At 42.1% G+C, this 20477-nt stretch overlaps 1 protein-coding gene across 1 annotated transcript in view; it reads right to left on the bottom strand.

Moving 5' to 3' along the window:
- F5 (coagulation factor V) overlaps positions 1-20477 on the bottom strand; it is a 65376-nt gene that overhangs the window by 13056 nt on the left and 31843 nt on the right. The window contains exons 9-17 of the mRNA XM_027417161.2: positions 19542-19641; positions 18964-19175; positions 17005-17155; positions 14289-14501; positions 10318-12811; positions 6443-6617; positions 5135-5371; positions 2163-2370; positions 291-470 (exon numbers count right to left, since the gene is read on the bottom strand). Of these exons, the coding sequence (XP_027272962.1) occupies positions 291-470; positions 2163-2370; positions 5135-5371; positions 6443-6617; positions 10318-12811; positions 14289-14501; positions 17005-17155; positions 18964-19175; positions 19542-19641 (3970 nt within the window). The remainder of the gene's footprint in view (positions 1-290; positions 471-2162; positions 2371-5134; positions 5372-6442; positions 6618-10317; positions 12812-14288; positions 14502-17004; positions 17156-18963; positions 19176-19541; positions 19642-20477) is intronic.

The following is a 20477-nucleotide window of genomic DNA, read 5'->3' on the forward strand; positions in this document are numbered from 1 at the left end:
TTATGTACTGATATCTGATTCTTGTGTCACACAGATGCCCAGGAGAAGCTGCATGAGATACAGAATCTCTGAAGACCTAAGCGGGCTCACAAACCTGTCTTAAGAGGTGCCTACACAGCTCATAGGAGATCTGGTTTGTGCTCTGTATGTGTATAGCATAGAAACAAGGCATTGCCTGACATCTAGACCAGAATCTTCCCTGAAATAGTAGATGTACAAGGAGAGGAAGTTACAGGTGCCCCGTCCTGCTGTTTCTCAGTGGGGACCTCTTCCACTGCCCAGATCTTTACCAGGTAGAAGGGGCCAGACTCCTAACTGGTGCTGTTTGGTGCTATTATCCAACAGGGTCTGGCCATGGAAGTGAACCACATGAATGTCCTGGGAGCCGCCCATGTTCAGCAGGTGGAGCCTCACCCACTCTTGCTCGTACATTCTCAGGCCAGGCAGATTGTAGATCATCCCATTAATGGCTGGAAGGAAAGAGAGTTGTAATCAATTAAAAACTTGTATGCACAAGGAGGAGCAGGGTAAACCACCCACTCCCTACCCAGCTTCCTCATTACTGGGCATTCCTAGGCCTACCCAGGCATAGAAAGGGCCCTTGGTGGTTTCACATAACCAATGCAAGGCTGAATCAGAACTTCCAAATCCTTAGGCTACTTGACAAACACCTACAAAAGTGTGGGCCACTTCCGCTTCAGAACAGTTTTTCTCTCATTCTCCAAGATTTTGTCCCTCTCCTGCTTAAGACTCTGTCCATTTTTGCCCTTCGCATTGATAGTATAAATGTCCCTTTGATGCAGAAAATGAAAATGGGCAGATAATGCAATCCCCTGGGGTGAGAGTAAATGACAGGTAGCAGTGTGTCATACTCTCCTCTACTCACTTCTCAGGTCAGATTCTAAGATTGCCATGCTGTATCTACCTTCCCTTTAGTGAAATAGGTAGATTTTGTTTGTTTGTTTGTTTTAGATGGGGTCTTGATATATATACCCCAGGCTAGCCTGGAACTCTCTTTAGCTCAAGGTGACCTTGAACTCAAGATCTTCTTGTGTTATCCTTGAGCACAATACCTCTCTCTCTCTCTCTCTCTCTCTCTCTCTCTCTATATATATATATATATATATATATATATATATATATATATATATATGTTTGTGTGTGTATGTGTGTTTAAAGCACCTGATAACCTTAATCACCTTCAACACATAACACCAGCTCTCGCCCATGCTTCAGGTTCTGTTAAAGAATTAGATGTCATAAGAGTGAAGGGTATTGGGAGTGATCATAACATCAGCATTGTTCAGTGGCTGCACCAGGACATGGAATGAAGACTCAACAGAGGTGCTCAATGAATATTTGATAGAGATGAAAAGGAGGATGTGTTCCATTTCATACAACTCCTGAGCACATGCTACAAAAGCCAGACGCCGAGCTAGGGTCTGGGGAGCTCCAGAGGTCTGTTTGTCACATACCCCAATAAATACTACTCGTTGGGATCACCAAATGTCCAAGAATTAGACAACAATGTGTTTAGGATTGAAACTATAATAAATGTCTCCTTTTTTTTTTTTGAGGAAATCAGGAAACATTTCCTGGAGGATGTTCCTTAAGCAAAGGACATGGCCAAGAGACAGCCCATCTGATTCTGCAGCCTGTGGTATCTTACTAGGCTGAGGGGGTTTCTAAAGGAAGCAAACTTCAGGACTGACAGGCCTAGAGATGGGAGGTGGGAAAGGAAAGGATTTCAGAAGAGACACATGATGATCATTCACACATGAATGTATCAGTGTAAATACTGATTGTTTTAGACAACAAGAAACAGGGTCATTGATGTCTTAAAGAGTAGAGTGGTATCACGCCCACTCCTATGTATGCTGCCATCTGGAGCACAGTACCCATTTTCTTGCATGCTGTCTGGTGCCAGCCAGTGCGTGCTATCCAGCACTCTCTCTACACTCTTTAGCAGGGTTTCTTATGGGCCAGATCTGCTCTCTAGGATGCTGAGGAGCCAGGTTTAATTGTTGCTCTGGGCTCCTCAGGAACAGCTAAAATCTAATGTTGTGAAGACCTAAGGTCAGGAATCTTTGTGAATTGCTGAGGCTTAATCTTGTGACCTGGTGAGACTTAATCAGAGCAGATCAAAGTCAGAGGGAAAATACCGTAAAATTTGTGGGAATTTTTCACTTCTGGAGATTCGATTCTCCATGACCTTTTAAACTTTTCGTAGTACCAGCTCTTCTTTTCATCAAAGGCCATGAAGAGTAAGACAAATTCCCTCATGTCCATTGGCAGTTTGCTCTTCGGGTGAAGTGTCCCTTTCCGGCAGATCAGAAGGGGGCCAATTAAGCCCGAGTGGATGTCTCTCTCCTGGAAGACAAGAAGAGCAAACTATAAACACTTGCTTTCCATCAGGATATTTTTATTTTCTCTTCTGGCAATCCCAGTTCTTACACAAAAGGAAATCTCATCTAAGAGCCTCCAAACTTGAAGATCAGTAATAACTAAGTCTGGGTAGTTGTCCTTTATCTGAGTAATAAGAATAAAATCGACAACCAAATGGATACCATTTACTGAGCATCTATACTGTATTAAAGGCTTGCCTATAGTATTTCATTTAATCTTGGCAGCTGTCCCTAATGGCAAATGGAAATACATTTATTGAACAGGTGTCTATTAACCTCCCCACGCCACACTTCCTTTTTTCCCTCTCTGTTTTTGTTTTGTTTTGTTTTGTTTTTTGGTTTTTGGTTTTTCGAGACAGGGTTTCTCTGTGGCTTTGGAGGCTGTCCTGGAACTAGCTCTTGTAGACCAGGCTGGTCTTGAATTCACAGAGATCCACCTGCCTCTTCCTCCTGAGTGCTGGGATTAAAGATGTCCCTCTCTGTTTTGATATTGGGAACTGAATTGATTTTCCTAGCTTCTTTTTAATCTTTTTTAAAGACAGGCTCGCACTAAATTGCTCAGACCATCCTTGAATACACTGAGCCAATCCCACAGCCTCCTGAGTTGCTGAAATTACAGATCTTCACCACCACACACAGCTCCTACCTTTCTCCCCCCTAATTTTAGAGCCTGAGGTTAATGAAGTGCAAATCATTTTCCTAGTGTCCCTGTTGTGACAGATGGGTATTTACATCTAATCCAAAAGCACGTGTGTTTGGGGAGGGGTGGGCGGTGGCAGTAGAGTGTCTTTGAGCACATAGGAGGCCCTGGGTTTGATGCTGAGTATTGAAAAAACAGCACCGAATAACAATATCAACAAATAAATAAGAAACAGAATCTGTGCTCTTTCTACTATCAAAAGATGAATCTTTCTCTCTCCTCTCTCTCTCTCTCTCTCTCTCTCTCTCTCTCTGTCTGTCTCTTCCTCCCTCCCTCCCCTCCAGCTCTCTCTCTTCACTGAAAAACCCATGTGTATATTTACTACATGCAACATGTTGTTTTGAACAACGTATGCATTGTGGAATGATAAATGAAGGATCTTTGAATTTTCAGTGAACAGCATATAAAAGCTTACAAATACTGTTCAAAAGCAATTTTGAGAGCCACACCCTACTTCTGCAACCAGAGGGCCAGCTGGGTGGGTGTGGGGTCCAGTAGGCAGCTGCATCCTCCGTGACAGGGTGGCACAAGGGTTGGGTGGCCAGATCTTTTCCCCCTCACCCTTGCCTGTGCCATGCTGTATCTAGTCCCCAAGTGGTGAAGGTAGGTAAGTACAAGACATGGCAGCCCTGGATATTCCATGTCGGGATGCCTTTTCCCCAGGAGCATCACCAGTGTTCAAGGGGTCCCAGATGTCCAGAGACAAGCATGGTATTTCTTGTAGCACTGAGTTAAGGAGGCGACCCAGGGACCCCTCTTCTCTTGATATGGGCTGTGTTCCTTTGTTACATGAGAGGCCTTTCACATGAACTGGCCTGTGACAGCCTTAACCCCACCCCCAAAATGTATAGGAGTTCTCTAGCACCCCTGATTCTAGTAAACATCAGCCTAAACCACTGGTCCAGGTACAAAGAGGAACCCCAGGAAACTGTCTAGATACCTTGTCCTAGCAAAGAAACCTGTCTTTGAGGGCAAATCTGAAGCCAAGCTGCTCTTTGCCTGGAGGAGGGCTGGGAGAAGGCTCTGTGTTCTGTTGGCTGTGAACCTGGGTAGAGCTTCAACCACCCGTGTTTGGGTGTCTCACTGTGCAAGGGCCTTTCTGAAGGTCAGGAGAAAAGACAGCAGCTGAGCTGTCCAGTGGGAATGGCATGGATGCTGGCTTCCTTCTGAGTTTCCTGGGCACCCAAGACCAGCCAAGAAGATGGGAGGTGGGCACAGTTTGTCATGATCAACACAGTTGCTAGTTTGCCCAGAGAAACTAATTGTTTCTACCTTCCTGTGGGAGCTGGGCAGGATGGAATGTGCCTGGATTATTCCTCCAGGAACATTGCAGCCTCCTCCCTGTGTCCTTATTTAACTCAGAGCTTATTAACTCAAAGTGATATTTCTTATCACTTTGTTCTTTATTAGCAAAGGCCACTCATTAAGTAACAAATTTAATCTCCTCATGGCCCAAGTGGAGCAGGGAAAAAAAATTCCTCCTTAAACTCCCAACCCCAGCATGGGATCTGTGCCCTCACTGTTGGCTCAGTCCTTCCCTTGTGCCCTCCCAACCTCCTGGAATATCACAAAGTCTGGCTTAAGACATACTACATTTAAATTGCAAGAGAGCACGGTTCTCTGTGAGCACACTCTGTTCCCTCATTTATGTAATCCTCATGGTGTCCTACATAAGAACCCTTTTCTCTGTGCCACATCCGATGAACTGTGTGGAGAATCCCTGGATGTGGCAGCCGTACTGTGAATGGCAGCCCTGTCACATATCCGATAAAAAGCACAGGAGGCTCCCCCCCCCCCCCCCCCCGCACACCTCTTCTCTTAGTTTTTCAAGGCAGGGTTTCTCTGGGTATCCCTGGCTGTCCTGGAACTCACTCTGTAGACCAGGCTGGCCTCACAGAGATCTGCCTGCCTCTGAATGCTGGGATTTAAGGTGTGAGCCACAACCCATCAGCTTGCAGGGCAGGCTTTTAACATGAAACAATGAACTGTAGCTATCCAGTGAGGGGAGAGATCAGAACTTGAAACCTACCACATTCACTGCAGAGTAGTAGGCCCAAGCCCGGCAGGCAGAGCCAGGGTTCTCTGGCCCAGAGCGCTCCGTGGCGTGCCATACATACGTATAACTGCTATTGGGCTGTACAGCATTGTCTTCCTGAAACCATTCAGGAGAGTCATCTTCATAAGTCTTTCCCTCAGAGGACTTTTCATAGGAAAGTCCGTGGGCATGAAGAGAATATGGTCTGGAGGCTAAATTTTTAAAGCGAACCTAGAAAAAGAAAAGAGTGACCCACACATGTATTAACATACCAAACCAAAACCTGTCGGCACTATAGGCTGTGATAGGCAGTTATGATATCAAAGCTAAGGTGTGCTGGGTGCTTATAACTGCAAATAAATTTATGCATATTACTGGATTTAGTGTAGGACCCAAAGCGAAGGAGTCAAGCAACCATTGATGAAATCATGGGCTAAAAGAAATTTGTCCTCCTTTGGTTATCTGGGGTATTTTATCAAAGCAACAGAAAGCTGACTAACACAGATTTCCATTGCCTCCTATGACTGATTGATTGATTGGTTTTACTGTGCTGGAGTTCAAGGCCAGGATCTTGCATGTCACATGCTAAATGGTCACTCTTTACCCACTGAGCCATCTCTCCACCTTTTGAAAAGGAGCAAACCGTCATTGGCCAACTGGCCGATACTCGCACAGGTAAAAGACCATGCTTTTGGACATAGAATGCTCTTTAGGTAAGGGGCACTTTTTCTTCTCTTTTGTTTGTTTGTTGTTGCTATTGTTTTGCTTTTGTTTGATACATGACAGGTTAGGAAGGATTGGGGAGATACACTATGTTCTAAAAGCACACTATTGGCTGGGAATAGATACAGGGTTTTGAAAGCAACCAATGGCTAAGATTGGTAACATGCTTAAGAAGCTGGCTCACTCTTTCAGGACAGAAAGACATCTTTTTTACTATCTAGTTTCCTTTCATTTTGTCATATTGCCTCTTATAAACTACTCCAATTGCTTCCACTGCTTCTGCCATGGAATACGGTTGAATCATTTTCCATGTTCACTCAACACAAGCTGGCTTCAGCTTGAAAAACCAGGGCTATCTCTTCCACGTTAAATCATTTTTAGTGTTAAAAAGTCGAAGATTTTTTTTTTTAATCTCAAAAACTGTCAAATAGCCAAGCAATCTTGGTGTGTGTGGACGGAGACGCAGTCATTTGTTAGTTTGGGGAAGCAAATCACTTATAGTTTTGGTGCCTCTACCTTAACAGCTTCGGTGTTTGTGGCAAATCCCTGCAGATTTAGAGGGCTGAAGTCATGACTTACTTGGATCACATCATCCACTTCAGCTCTGATAACAGGACCAAGAATCCCCAGATGCTCCTCGTACTCCCCCTGAGGGTCACGTCTGGTGAAAGTACTGTCAAGGTATTTTCTGAAAACAACTTTCTTGTATGTGGTGTCCTTTGGAGTGGCATCAGTGTCTTCATTGTCCATTTCGCTAAAATGACAGCAATAGCATTTATTAAAAAAAAAAAGAAATTAAAAACTGTTGGAGAAATCTAGGAGAGATGGCTCAGCAGTTAAGAGCACTGGCTACTCTTTCAGAGACCTAGGCTTGGTTCCCAGCACCCACTGTGGGCAGCTTACAACCACTTGTAGCTCTAGTTCTAGGGAATATTCTGGCCTTTGAGGGTGCCAGGCACACGCAGAGCTCACATAAGTAGCATAGAGTACTTTATAACAATTTCATGTTAAGTTAATGAATGTATGTGAATGAAAACACGGGAGACTATATATGTTTAAATTTCCATCTCAAATATAATTTCTTTTCTTTTCTTTTTTTGTTTTGAGACAGGGTTTCTCTGTGAGATCTATTAAGGTCTCGCTCTTCCACTTTGTGGCCCAGTATTCCACCCAGCCTGCTCATGGTACTTTCTCCAGTTCTTAGCATGTTATTTGGCACTTAATATGCTTTTGTCAAGCACATAAATTAATAAACAAATATAATAATATAGTAACAGACATTTTAACACCAAAGACAGACACAACCATTCAATGAGTTAGTGCCAGAGCTAGGGACTGTCAGATGATGGTCAGCTGAACCAGAAGGTCCCCTCATGAAGGCAATTGGATGGATGAATGTCTTTTTACTCTGACTGGCAGTTCTTAGCTTTGATTTTGCTAAAACGTATTATCCCTAAACTTTTAGACACTTGTTTGATCAAAGATTTGCATGATAGGGCTCTCAAAATACAGATAACAAAACACAAATGGGACAGATGGAGTTCTATTCATCCAACATCAGACTGAAGTTTACAAACAACAAAGGAGACAGTCAAGAGAATTAAGAAACTATCTATATGATGGGAGAATACATATTGATAAGCATGTATCTGATAAGAAATAAATATCTAAAATATATAAGGAACTCAAACAATTAGTAGTAAAAATATTGATTAATAATAGACAAAGTACACACAAATACATTCTTAATAATAGTGAATTAGTAAACAAATATAATAATATGGAAACAAACTTTTATATATAGTATATTAAAATTTTTGATATATTATCCAAAGAAGACAGAAATTGCCAACAAATATATAAAAATGCTCATATTAGTAACCAAAAAATGAAAATGAAAATCCAAAGGTTACCACTTTAAATATTAAGATGGTGATTATAAGAACAAGAGATAAGTGTTGACAAGTACATGGAGAAAAAGAAACCTTTTAAAACTGAAAAATATGAATCTAAACTAATTTATAGCACAGAGGTTGCTCAAAAATTAAAAATAGAAATAGAGCTACAACATACATTGCAGTCTCATTTCTTTCTTTCTCTCTTTTTTTTCTTTCTTTCTTTCTTTCTTTTTTTTTTTTTTTGAGATGGGCTTTCACTGTGTAACACTAGCTAGCCTAGTTCTGCTTCTGCCTCCCAAGTGCTGGGATTAAAATGTGCTATCCTGCTTAGCTGGAAATCTCAGTTTTGGCCACAGCATTGAAGGTGAGACTTGTATATCAAAGAAAAGGCTACTTTATCACACCATTATTTATAACAGCTGAAAACATAATCAACTTAAATGTCTATGGATGAATGAAGAAAGAAAATCACACACACGCGCGCACACACACACACACACACACACACACACACACACACACACACACACACTGGAATATGATACAGCCTTTACAAAGAAGAAAAATTTGTCATGTTGCTAAATGAAATGAGCTAGACACAGAAAGGCAAAAATTCACATAGAATGGTTACCAGGGGCTTTGAAGGAAGCCCACAGGGAAGACATTGGTCAAGAGATACAACATTTCATTTAGAGAGCAAATGTAACTTCAGGAGATCTGCTATACAGGATGGCAATGATAATTAATCATTGTGTAGTACAGCCTTGAAAATTGGCAAGAGTAGGTTTTAGGAGGGTATGATGCAACGTATGTGTTCATTAGCTTGGGATACTTCCATGTGTACTGAAACCCCACAGTTTGGCACCATCAACATACACAAAGAGCAGAAGCAACAACAACAAAACTTGTAGTACATGTCATATGAAGGCCTGTCGAGCAATAGTATGAATTATTAGAGCATGTAATAATGAGGATGAATCTCTGGAGAATTATGTTTAGTGGTGAAAAAGTCAATCCCCCAAGATCACATGCTTCATGACACAATGGTCATGAAATGACAAAATGACAGAAATAGTGATCTGACCAGTTGCTTCAGGGTTAAGGAGGAGTATGGTGACAGGGAGGTGGAAGATACACACAAGGGCAGTATGAAGTGTGTGTGTGTGTGTGTGTGTGTGTGTGTGTGTGTGTGTGTGTGCAGAGATGGAAATGTTCTTTCTCATGACAGCAGCAGGTTCATAAGCTGTTTGTGGTATATCATAGTTTTCTAAGAGACTGCCACTGGGGAAAACAAGAGGAAGCATACAAGGAATATTGTGCAATTTCTCTCAACAGTGCATGACTCCACAATTATCTCAAAATAAAAAGCTTAATTAAATATAAATCCAAGACATTTCTCATGGATCTTATCAACTCAACAAGAGGCCAAAGGACATCAAATTCTCTTACAGAGTCAAATCTCTCAAATCTATGGACATAAGCCCCAAACTCATCCTTCAAATGCTTAATAGTCATTGTCTTCCCAAAGCAATCAACGGAGAAACTTATTCTGCCCCCCCTCCTGTCTTTCTTCCTTGCTGACCCCATTTAGCCACAAAGCCTCACAAACCACGTGGAGCAGGCAAACCACTATGCCAGCCATAAGGGCCAGTTTCAGCCCTGAGGGTTAAGATTTTTGAAAGAACTGGCTCCCACTCTTTCTACTCCGTGTAAAGGCTATAATCCTGTCACTAAAGCTCATCTTAGAAATATTCAGATAACTAGTTTATTCTCACATAGTAATGGGCACTGCATTGAAGTGGGAAATCACAGGGGAGAGCATTTTAGGAGAATTCTAAAGAGAAATGCCAGCCACTGTATGCATAATCTGAGGTGGCTCAGTCTCAGTGGACATTGCATTTGCGCTCTGTAATCACACTGCTAGAATATTAGTGTGGCAGCCTTTCTTAACCACTCCAAGCTGCTTATTGTACACAGCCACCCAGATATACCCCGATGAATCTGTAGTTGAATTAATGAATCTTGCCCCATTCTTCTGTTTTCATCTCAGAACACAGGGCCCAGCCCAGTGTGGCTTTCCATCTTTCAGTGACACTGAATTGAAAATGATATTAAAAACAAAGGAGTAAATGGATGTCTTAGAAACTGTGGTTAACAAGTAGATGCAAATGGGGATTTTCTACACTGAAGTTTAGAATGGAAGCCAACCTCACTTAAACCACATTGGTTAGCAGATAGCTATGCATAGGTAAAGGTGTGTCTTAGAGCAAGAAAAGGGGATAGGAGCGTGTGTGGTAAGTGGATATGAGACAGAAGGGGAGACTGATTTACCCATAGGATACCATAAACTTCCACAGTATTGGTTCTTATTTGCCTAGGTGCCATAAAGTGTAGACGAAGCTAATATTGGAAATGAAAAAGGAAATATCACAGGCCCAGATGAAACAGGATATATAAAGCACAGTTTGTTCAAAATCATCTCCCAAGAACTGTTGTAGGTGATTTTCATGGCAGTGGTGGAAAAATGAGAATATACAGAGAGAAAACTAGCCAAACCTTTGGGCAAATTTGGAATAATCCCAGGATATTTCTTCAGCAGCAATAAAATAGTATTGTTTGTTTCCACCATGACCTCGGAGGTACCATGCTGCAATATTATCAGGATTTCTGGAGGAGTTGATATTCGTCCTGGTGTCTGTTTTGTAGGGGTCACTATAGGTTACATAATCTTCATCTTCAGCATAATCGTCATCGGCAATGCTTTCCAGCTCCTCATTTGGAGTAATTTCAATATCATCTCCATCAACTCTACTGAGACCTACTACAACAAGAGGGTTGAATTCCTCAGACACAGAAGTGTTATTGAGTGTGGGTGATGGTAAAGGTGATGGCTCAGATGGCACATGACTGAGATCCGGAAGAGTCTGGTTCAGTTCTGGAAGGGGTGAAGACTGACCAGAATCTGAAGGGTGGGATGCTTGACCAGGATCTGAAGAGGCTGTTTTGTGCCTGTGGTTAAGAGTGGGGCTTGTCTGGATGAGGTCTGGAGAAAGGGTCACCTGACCCAGGTCTGAGGATATGATTATCTCATCAAAATCTGGAGAGAGGGTCAAAGGGCTGAGGTCTGGGGAGAGGGTCACCTGACTGAAGTCTGAAGAGAGGGGCAGCTCATCCAAATCCTGGGGAAGGGCTACCTCATCAAATTCTGGAGGGAGGGTCAAGAGGCTAAGGTCTTGCGGGGAGGATTTCTGGGTATTGTTTGAAGAAAGGGGTACCTGACCCAGGTCTTGGGAGGAGATCATCTGGTTGTCGCCTGGAGAAAGGGACACCTGACCCAGGTCTTGGGGAGAAGTCATCTGGTTGTCTTCTGGAGAAAGGGGCACCTGACCCAGGTCTTGGGGAGAAGTCATCTGGTTGTCACCTGGAGAAAGGGGCACCTGACCCAGGTCTGGAGAAATAGTTGTCTGATCCAATTCTGGAGAGACGGTAAAGAGGCTTAGGTCTGAGGAGGGACTTGTTTGGCCATCTTCTGAAGAGAGAGACTTTTGACTTTGGTCTGGAAAGAAAGATGCTTGACTAATGTCTTCAGGGTAGGATTCATGACTTAGGTCATAATCAAGTTCCTGGCTGGGCTGTGGAAGAGAGGATCTGTGACTAAGATCTGTGGCAGAGTGTGTTTGATCAGGATCTTGGACAGGAAATGTTGGAGAGTGTTCCTCTGGGGGCACTGACTGGTACAGATTGAAAGCAGAGCTCTTCTGCCCAGTGTCATGTGGGAGGGTCTGATTATGGTCAGGAAGTGACCTGTCAATACTTGTTGAAGAGGAGGTCTGATTCAGGTCTATGGCAGGAGCTGATTCATTGGGCTTGTGGGGTAACAGTGAGTGATTGAGTCTCTGGTCTAAAAATGTGAGTTGGGCATCCCCTTTCAGGGGGTGGAAGCCCCTTGGAGATAGAGGACTGTGGAGTGAAAGCCTCTTATTCTTCTTCTTCTTTCGAGTCCTAATTTTCATTAAGCTACTGTTTCTTTCCTCCTCTCTTACTTGGGGAAATTTATTTCTAACTCTAGAAAACACTGGGATGTCACTTGGCTTTCCTGCTGTTTTTGTAGGGGAGGTGCTATCACCCCAAGACTTTGAGATGTTCTGATTTTGAGGACTGTTTGGCAGCTTCTCAACAGCTGTGTCTTCATCATTTGCTGGTATAATTTCATAACTACCCTTTTCGGAAGCCAAATACCATTCTCTGTCCAAAAATTTGGATGTGTTTTTTTGTTTTAAGAGGAACAATTCAATAGGAATTTCCTCCCTGGACTTCACTCTGGAATAAGTATTCTTTGGGTTTGAATGCCTCCCAGTTTTTCGGGCTGGTACTTTCATGTGGGGGAACCTATGCTTCATGAGGTTGGGTCTCTCTGACTTGGCTTTTTTATGCTTAGCATGTTCTTGGCTCCCTGATCCTTTTGTACCAAGAGGAAGTAGATGAATCACTGTGATGTCTGACTGTGAATCCCCCACATCACTTTCATAATATGAGCTGGAATGATGCTCTGTGGCAGGGTTGAGAACTGAATTCTCATCTAAGCCAGCGAGGTCCTTCAGGAGGGTACCAGTCACAGTGGATCCTGAGCCAGGAGGGGTTCTTTGAGACTCTTTGAGGTTATTACCGGTGATTCCACTAAGGTTTCTTGAAGATTTTGAGTCATTAACTCTATCTGTGTTTGGAAATATGAACTCCGAGCTGTTCTCTAGAGCGAGAGCAGTAAGATTGAACTCATCTTCCTCCTGATTCAATGATGCATTTCTGAATGACCTAATTCCTAGTTGTGTAGCCAATGAAAACTGGTAATCATAGTCATCATTGTTTATGCCAAAATCATATTCTGAAGAATCATGAATTTTCCGAGTTGTCATGGATGTAGGTGCAGATGGTTCATAAATCTCATATGAGTCTTCATCATCATCATTCCGGATACATTTAACATCCCTGAATCTCACTCTTAGGTTTTTGAGTCTTGGATTGGAATTCATGGTAGTTAACATCCACGTTCCTTCAAAGGAAAGACAGAGAAGAGAAGGTTGAAAGCTCAGGAAAAGTTACCAAAACAACAGCATCTGTTAGGGAAATAACTTCTAGTGAATTTTAAGCAGAGGTAGCCATATGTGAACTATGGACCATGCTAGTCTATGAATAGTGAGTTACTGAGCAACAGTGACATAAGGAGAAAAAACTAAGAATAGCGTGTTTAGGAATTTTAAAAAATGTAACTTGACAATGTTTTGGTATCTAAACACAGGATCATTGTACTTATAGGCTAGGGTATTTAACAGAACCTAACATTAAAGTATTGATTAAGGAGAAAAAAAGAGATCTTCAGTTTGGATTGTTTAAGAATTGCTGTTTTAGAATATATCAATGAAAGGAGGAAAATCAGTGATAAAGAAAACCTTGAAAGTCATTACCATCTACCTAGTTGTACATTTTGTCTGAGTTTGGGAGGTGGTGGTGAGGTTGTCTTCCTACAAAGAAGGGGTATTTAGGTATTTCTAAGAAATAATGTATGTGGGGGCAGGGTGAGTTTGAGTCATTTTGAAAGTGAATTACTGACACACTAAGGATGACCTGGGACATCTCCAATAGCAAACACTTGTTGAGTGCTAGGCACTTGGCATTATCTACAACTAGGCTCTGAAGCAACTATGAAACACTGTCATGCTTTTCAATGGGTGATTTAAGGCTTAGCAAAGGCAAGTAACCTGTCTAAAGTTGCAAAACACTGAGTGGCAGAGTGGGATTTGAACGTGGGTCTTATATGCCAATGCTGTCTCTGAGACAGCCTCCAGGGATTATCTAATGATTGTTCACCTGAGGGTGAGGTGGTCTCTAAAAATAAGTTGAAAAGTGGGACTGAAGAGATAGCTCAACTAGCACAAAGACCTGAGTTTGATCCCCAGAATCCATGTTTTAAAAAATCAGGCATGGTAGCCCAGGTCTGTAATACCAGCTCTGGGGAAGTGAATATAGGTGAGTCCTTGGAGCCCGCTTGACATTTACTATAGCCTATTTGGCAAATCCCATGACAATGTTTTATAAAACAGTCAACAACACTTGAGGAATGATACCAAAGGTTGCTTTCATGGCTAATCTCTCTTTTTTGGGGGGGGGGAAGGTTGTTTCAAGGCAGGGTTTCTCTGTGGTTTTGGAGGCTGTCCTGGAACTAGCTCTTGTAGACCAGGTTGGTCTCGAACTCATAGAGATCCACCTGCCTCTGCCTCCCGAGTGCTAGGATTAAAGGCGTGCGCCACCACCGCCTGGTGGCTAATATCTTTATGAGTCCTTCATCTTCATGGTTACACCTGTCTTTCTGCCATCACATGTCTTTCCTGCCCAGTTGTTCCAGAGATGTGCAAATAGAATTTCCCAATTATAAACCATGGGAAGCAAGGTAAGATAAGCCTGCAGGGGTCCTGGAGACCTATACCACCTGAGATTCCATCAATTTTCTCTTCAAATATCTACACGCTTACCAATATTATCCATTGTGACAGTCACGGATTCACCACGCATGGGGAACAAGGTCAGTGTGTCCTCGTGCCTCTTCCCATAGATGAATGAGTGCCCAGTGAAGTGGATAGTCAAAACATCGTCATAAGTTCCCACACTGCAGAAGTGCCACTGGACAGTGTCATCAAAACAGAATCCCAGAGTGGATATGCTTTCAGGCACATAGCCATTGATAGCTGAAAGAATAAAATCTGTCAAATTCCAGGCCTGTACCACAAGAGGACCTGTGTCTAATTACACCCAAGACAAATGCCCCTACATTCATTTGGCTGCATTAAAACAGTGGTCATTAAAGGTAAACTTTATGATGTCTAACGTGTGAGTAGGTCACATTCAAGCTTCCCATGTGACGGCTGATGCTCCTGGGTTAGCGGAGGGGGAAAAGACAAAGGCTTTCACTCACATTGGTTTAGTATTCATCCACCAAGCAAATATAAAATGTTACTTTATGCTCTGCTATAAATATATTCTCATAGTTTTAGATTTAGATTGTCTAAGACAAGACTATAGATAAGAACTTTGTCTTCGGCCGGGCGTTGGTGGCACACGCCTTTAATCTCAGCACTTGGGAGGCAGAGGCAGGCGAGTCTCCAGAGCAAGTGTCAGGATAGGCTCCAAAGCTACACAGAGAAACCCTGTCTCGGAAACAAAAACAAAAACAAAAACAAAAACAAAAAAAAAGAACTTTGTCTTCTTGACATAGTAGTTATAAGAATGAATGTCACAAAAGGGAGCTTACTAAACATATTTGTCATCAAGATCTATTATTATCTGTAACTTGCAATTGACCTACAGTTAACCTAATAGTTTCCATTGAAATATTGAGTTCATATATTTTAATCTTCTTTTTAAGGAACACCACTTTGGGCAACATCTTTATTTATATATGTATTGAGCATGGTAATCCAGTTAAGCTATGATTTATTTGAGGGCACAAACTTGTACCAGGTTACCACTGTGACCACAGTCCTAATGGTGTTTGGTATTAAAAAACCAATTTAAGTTACTATGTATCAAATACATGTTGAGTTGCTGAAAGTGTGTGTTCTTAGTTTCTGTATCATTCCAGATGCTTTTCTTTTTTTCTTTTTCTTTTTTCTTTTCTTTCTTTCTTTCTTTCTTTTTTTTTTTTTTTTTTGGTTTTTTGAGACAGGGTTTCTCTGTGTGGCTTTGGAGGCTGTCCTGGAACTAGCTCTTATAGACCAGGCTGGTCTCGAACTCACAAAGATCCACCTGCCTCTGCCTCCTGTGTGCTGTCTAGATGCTTTTCTAAATGGTCTAATATTATGGACACTGTCTACAAACAGCTATGAGTGAAATGTAGAATGTAGGTAGATTTCATTGACTTGTGCTTTAAGGATAGAATACACAGTATACTGCAAAGACAGTAAAAAAGCTAATTTAATTTTTCAACACACTTAAAAATTGTAATATCTTACATTGTGAGACCATGTCTCAAAACAACAAAAAGATAGAATCTGAAGTATACTGAGCTGGGTAAAACATTATTCTAATTAATTTCACTTATTTCTCTTTATTTTTCAACTTACCAGAAACTTTACTGTAAGTTACCCACATATGATTTTTGTTGGGCAGCACTGGTCTAGAGCTATTCGTTGAGAGCTATCACAGACCCATTGCTGAAAGGAAATTATATAAAGACAGCTGAATGTGGCACCTGTCAGTCCTGAGGCTCCATGAACAGTCCTTGGAAAAGTCACCAGCATAGAGGGTGATTATTCCTCAGTAAAGGTGATGGAGGGACTCTGTGTGTGTGTATGTGGTGGGCCTGATTGTTGGGGGAAACTGCTTGCTAATGCCACAGTGAAATTCATCTCAGACTTACTTTGGAATCATAGCAAGTATCAGAACTATGGCTCAGAGAGCTTGCCTTCTGCTCTGAATTCCTCTGGGTGTGCTTTCTCTTCAGACCTCTGCACACACTGCCTCTTCATGACACTCAGCTCACCTGGCTTGGCTCTGATTTGAGATTGCAGCTTTCTTTACAAAACATCTTATTTCTGTCCTGGCATCCACTGGAGGGTCTTCGTCATGCACATTTCTAAAATTCTCAGGTACTACTGATCAAGTCCCTCAATGACTTTCCTCCCAGCCTTCATCACTGCCTAGAGCATGGACACTTAAACACACACATCAGACACACTCAAACACATACATAATGACATACACACACACACACCACACATCACACACACATACCTCACACACATACACATCATACACACCCCATACACCACACATACACATACATACCACACCACAACACTAATATACACTGAACACACACACAAGCACACATATCACAATATACACCACACACAATGCATAGCACAGCGCGTGCGTGCGCGCGTGCGCGCGCGCACTCACACACACACACACACACACACACACACACACACACACACACACACACTATTTGGAAGCAGGAAGCCACTGTGACTTAAAGGATCACTAGACTTTGAACATTTTCTTAAAAGACAAGAAGTTTTGGCTGCCCAGGGTGCCCAGCATCCCATCACCAAGTCCTTGGACTGTGAGTGAGGAGAGGACAGGTAGCTTTTGAGAGGGGATAACGTCATCACATCTTTGCCTTGGGGAAAAGACACACTTTGACGGTCAGAGTGAAAAAGACAGATAGAGACGGGGGCTCTGACTTACTGCTCATGATATTTGATTCATAAAACTTGGGGTCATCACGTTTCACCTCCTCAGGATTTTCACAAAACTTGTTGATGTTGTCCTCAATGTACCAGCTCTTGTTCTCATCGAACACAGCAAACACAGCCTGCTGCTCAATGTCTGCTGCCCTCTGGAGGGTGGAAGGGCAGTGGTTAAAGCTCTAGTTGGGTGCCTATTTCCCCATTGTCATTGAGTTCAGAGAAGCCACATGTCAGACACCTATGAGAGCCCATGATATACCAAACACTTGTCAGAGACGAAGCTAATACAAGAAAGCAGACAGAAGGGATCAGAGAACTCTGTCAAACTATCCAGGGGAAAAATGCTATCCCTGTACGACACCAGCAAGTTAGTGCATATCTGTAACCGAGTACTTTTCAAAATGAATGACTGAATGTGTTCCAAATGGTGAAAAGGATGAGCAGAAGCTGCAGCAGGAAAGCCTCACACCCGTCCTTCTCTCTGTCCTTTGCTACATCAATAAATCAGGATCTTGTAACTGTTCTGATTTTCCTAGACATCCACCTATTTTGGAGAAGACCTCTTTCACTATTATTTAGCCTAATGGTAATTTTAGATGAATAACATGAGACTACTCATTTTCAATAAAGATAATAAACTCAGGATGCTGGGGATGTAGTTCAGTTGGTAAAGTGTTTTCCTAGCATGTATAAAGCCCTGAGTTCAATCCCCAGCACCACATATACCTGGTGTGTTGGCATATGTGTGTCTCTAATCTCAGTACTTGAGAGGCACAGAAGTTCAAGGTTATCCCAGGTTACATAATCGGTTTGAGGCCTGCCTGAACTACAAGAGAAACCTCTCTCAAAACAGAAATAAACAAACAACAAAAAACAAACAAGGGGTCAGACTGGAGAGATGGTTCAGTGATTAAGAGAATGCACTGAGTACCTGGCCTTCAATTTCCATCCTCCACATGCCAGCTTATACCCACCTGTAGCTACAGTACCAGGGGATTTAACACCTTCTTCTGGCCTTTATGGGCACCAGGTATACACGGTACAAAGACATGCATGCAAGCAAAACACCCATACACATAAATAAAAAATAAAAATTTGGGAAAAAAGACAAATTTCAAAAGTCTAAGGCCATTCTGGCCCATATAGTGAGTTCGAGGCCACGCTAGGCCACATGAGAACATGTCTCAAAATAAAATGAACTCAGAAATCCAGTCTCTTAATTACATTCTTTGCTGCAACTTAGTTTTACCAAAGAAAGACTTTTGACAGGCTCCAACTTCACTAAAAACTGCAGCGCCAGCTGGGCAGTGATGGTGCAAGTCTTTAATCCTAGCACTTGGTAGGCAGAGTCAGGTGAATCTGCAAGTTCGAAGCCAGTCTGGTCTACAGAGCAAGTTCCAGGAAAACCAGGGCTACACAGAAAAACCCTGTCTCGTAAAACAAAACAAAATAAAAAACAACAAAAACTAGCCAAACAAACAAACAAACAAACAAACCACGGCTCCAAATGTCCTTGCTCTAAGGGCCTCCTCTTTCCTGTCTCTGTAGCGTCTGAAAACAGCAAAGATGGGTACTGAGTTTACACTGCACTCCTATGCCACCCTGTAAACAGATTTCTAGGGAGAATGTTATTACTTATTTGATTAGAGGAAAGAATTTAAAGAGCTTGACTGGCTTCTTCATCACACAGTCAATACCAAAAGGCCTGGGGTTTGAAACTAAAATAAAATCCAGTATCTTACTGGGGATACACTTTCTTAACTGAGAGTCCGAAGGAAAACAGAAAGAGCACCAATGTAAAAGATGATCCCAGTGATAAATATTATCACACTGCTGCTGAAGAAGACTAATGTTTGGTGTATTTTATAAGGAAAAACTCTGGTGTCCAGCAGGGAGACTTAATCTGCTCCAGCCAGGAGAAATCCGTATTTTAAAGTTTACTTTAAAGATGAAATACCTGTATGCCTCTCTGATCCAGGGACCTGCTCTTACAGATTAGAAGCAGACCTATTAGGCCAGAGGCGAGGTCTCTGGTGACGTCCACATCACTGTAGTAAGGCCTTGTTAGGCACTGGGCATCATTTTCTGTGGGTTCGTCAAACTCTAGAATGTTCCATTTGTAAGTGTAGGTTTCCCCTGGTTGAACTGGTCTGATCATGGTGTGACTGCCTGAAAGAAAATGCACATTATTAATTTTTATGGAAATTATTTCATCATAATAAATATCTACCTTAGCTTTTATTTAGAGTAATTAGTATCAGGAAAGAAATATTCTTTTTGTATTAAACCCTTTGGACTACAGACAGCATGTGGTCATTCAACATTTCTCCACTAGATGCCGCCAATGACACTCAGAAAGGTATTATTTTTGTTAACTATTAAAGTGAGAGAGGCTTCTCTGGGATTTTTAGGGATCCCCGCTTTGAGTATTACTGACTGTATCTGTCATAACCACTGAGCAAATAGGACAAGAGAAAACTATGGAAGTCCCTCAGAGCTCAGTCGTCTCATTCAGAAGAAATGAAAGGGTCCCACCTGGGGTGGAGGAAGAGTTGCCTTCATCTTCATAAGGAGAGAAAGTCACCCCGTGAGGGTAAATGCTGTAGGGTCGGCTGGCCATATTTCTAAACACGATCTACAAAGTTAAGTCATATTCATTATTTCAGTATTTAAGGTCAATCATGAGAACTATTGGACAAGAAGATGACAGCTTTGCACATTTATCTCGTGTGTGTGTGTGTGTGTGTGTGTGTGTGTGTGTGTGTATGTATGTATGTGTGTGTGTATGTGTGTGATGTGTGTGTATATGTGTGTATGTGTGTGTATGTGTGTACGTGTGTGTGTGTGTGTGTGTGTATGCGTGTACATGTGTGTGTATGTGTGTATGTATGTGTGGTGTGTGTGTATATGTGTGTGTGTGTGTGTGTGGTATGTGTGTGGTATGTGTGTGTATGTGTGTATGTTTGTGTGGTATGTGTGTGTGTGGTGTGTGTTTAAGGGCATGCATGTTACAGTGTGCATGTGAGGTCAGAAAACAGCCAGTGGGAGTTGATTCTCTCCACAATAGACCCCGGTAACGAACTCAGGTATTCAGGCTTGGCATCAAATTCCTTTTATGCACTGAATCATCTTGCCTGCCCAACACATATAAATGCAGCTTTAATAGAGACCAGTCATTAGAGCCACATACTTAGACTTCCCTGAAGAGTTATTTTCTCTTTACTCTCCTGACTCGGATGTTCACACTGATAAAGAGAAATGATATTTTCAAAAGCCACCCAATTCCTCTGTTTTTGCAACAGTTGTGAGGATCTTGTCAAGGACACTGAAAGCAAGGCGTTTCTCCCGGCTTTCTACCTCAGGTGAATCGTGCTGTGTTCATAGGGAGGTAATCTTGCTCAGGCATATTTCCTTACTAGTTTGCTATAGAAGTTGCGACTAACTTTGCAGACAACCTATGGATTCTTTCAT

Source organism: Cricetulus griseus, chromosome 5 (genome assembly GCF_003668045.3).
Source record: "Cricetulus griseus strain 17A/GY chromosome 5, alternate assembly CriGri-PICRH-1.0, whole genome shotgun sequence".
Lineage (NCBI taxonomy): Eukaryota > Metazoa > Chordata > Mammalia > Rodentia > Cricetidae > Cricetulus > Cricetulus griseus.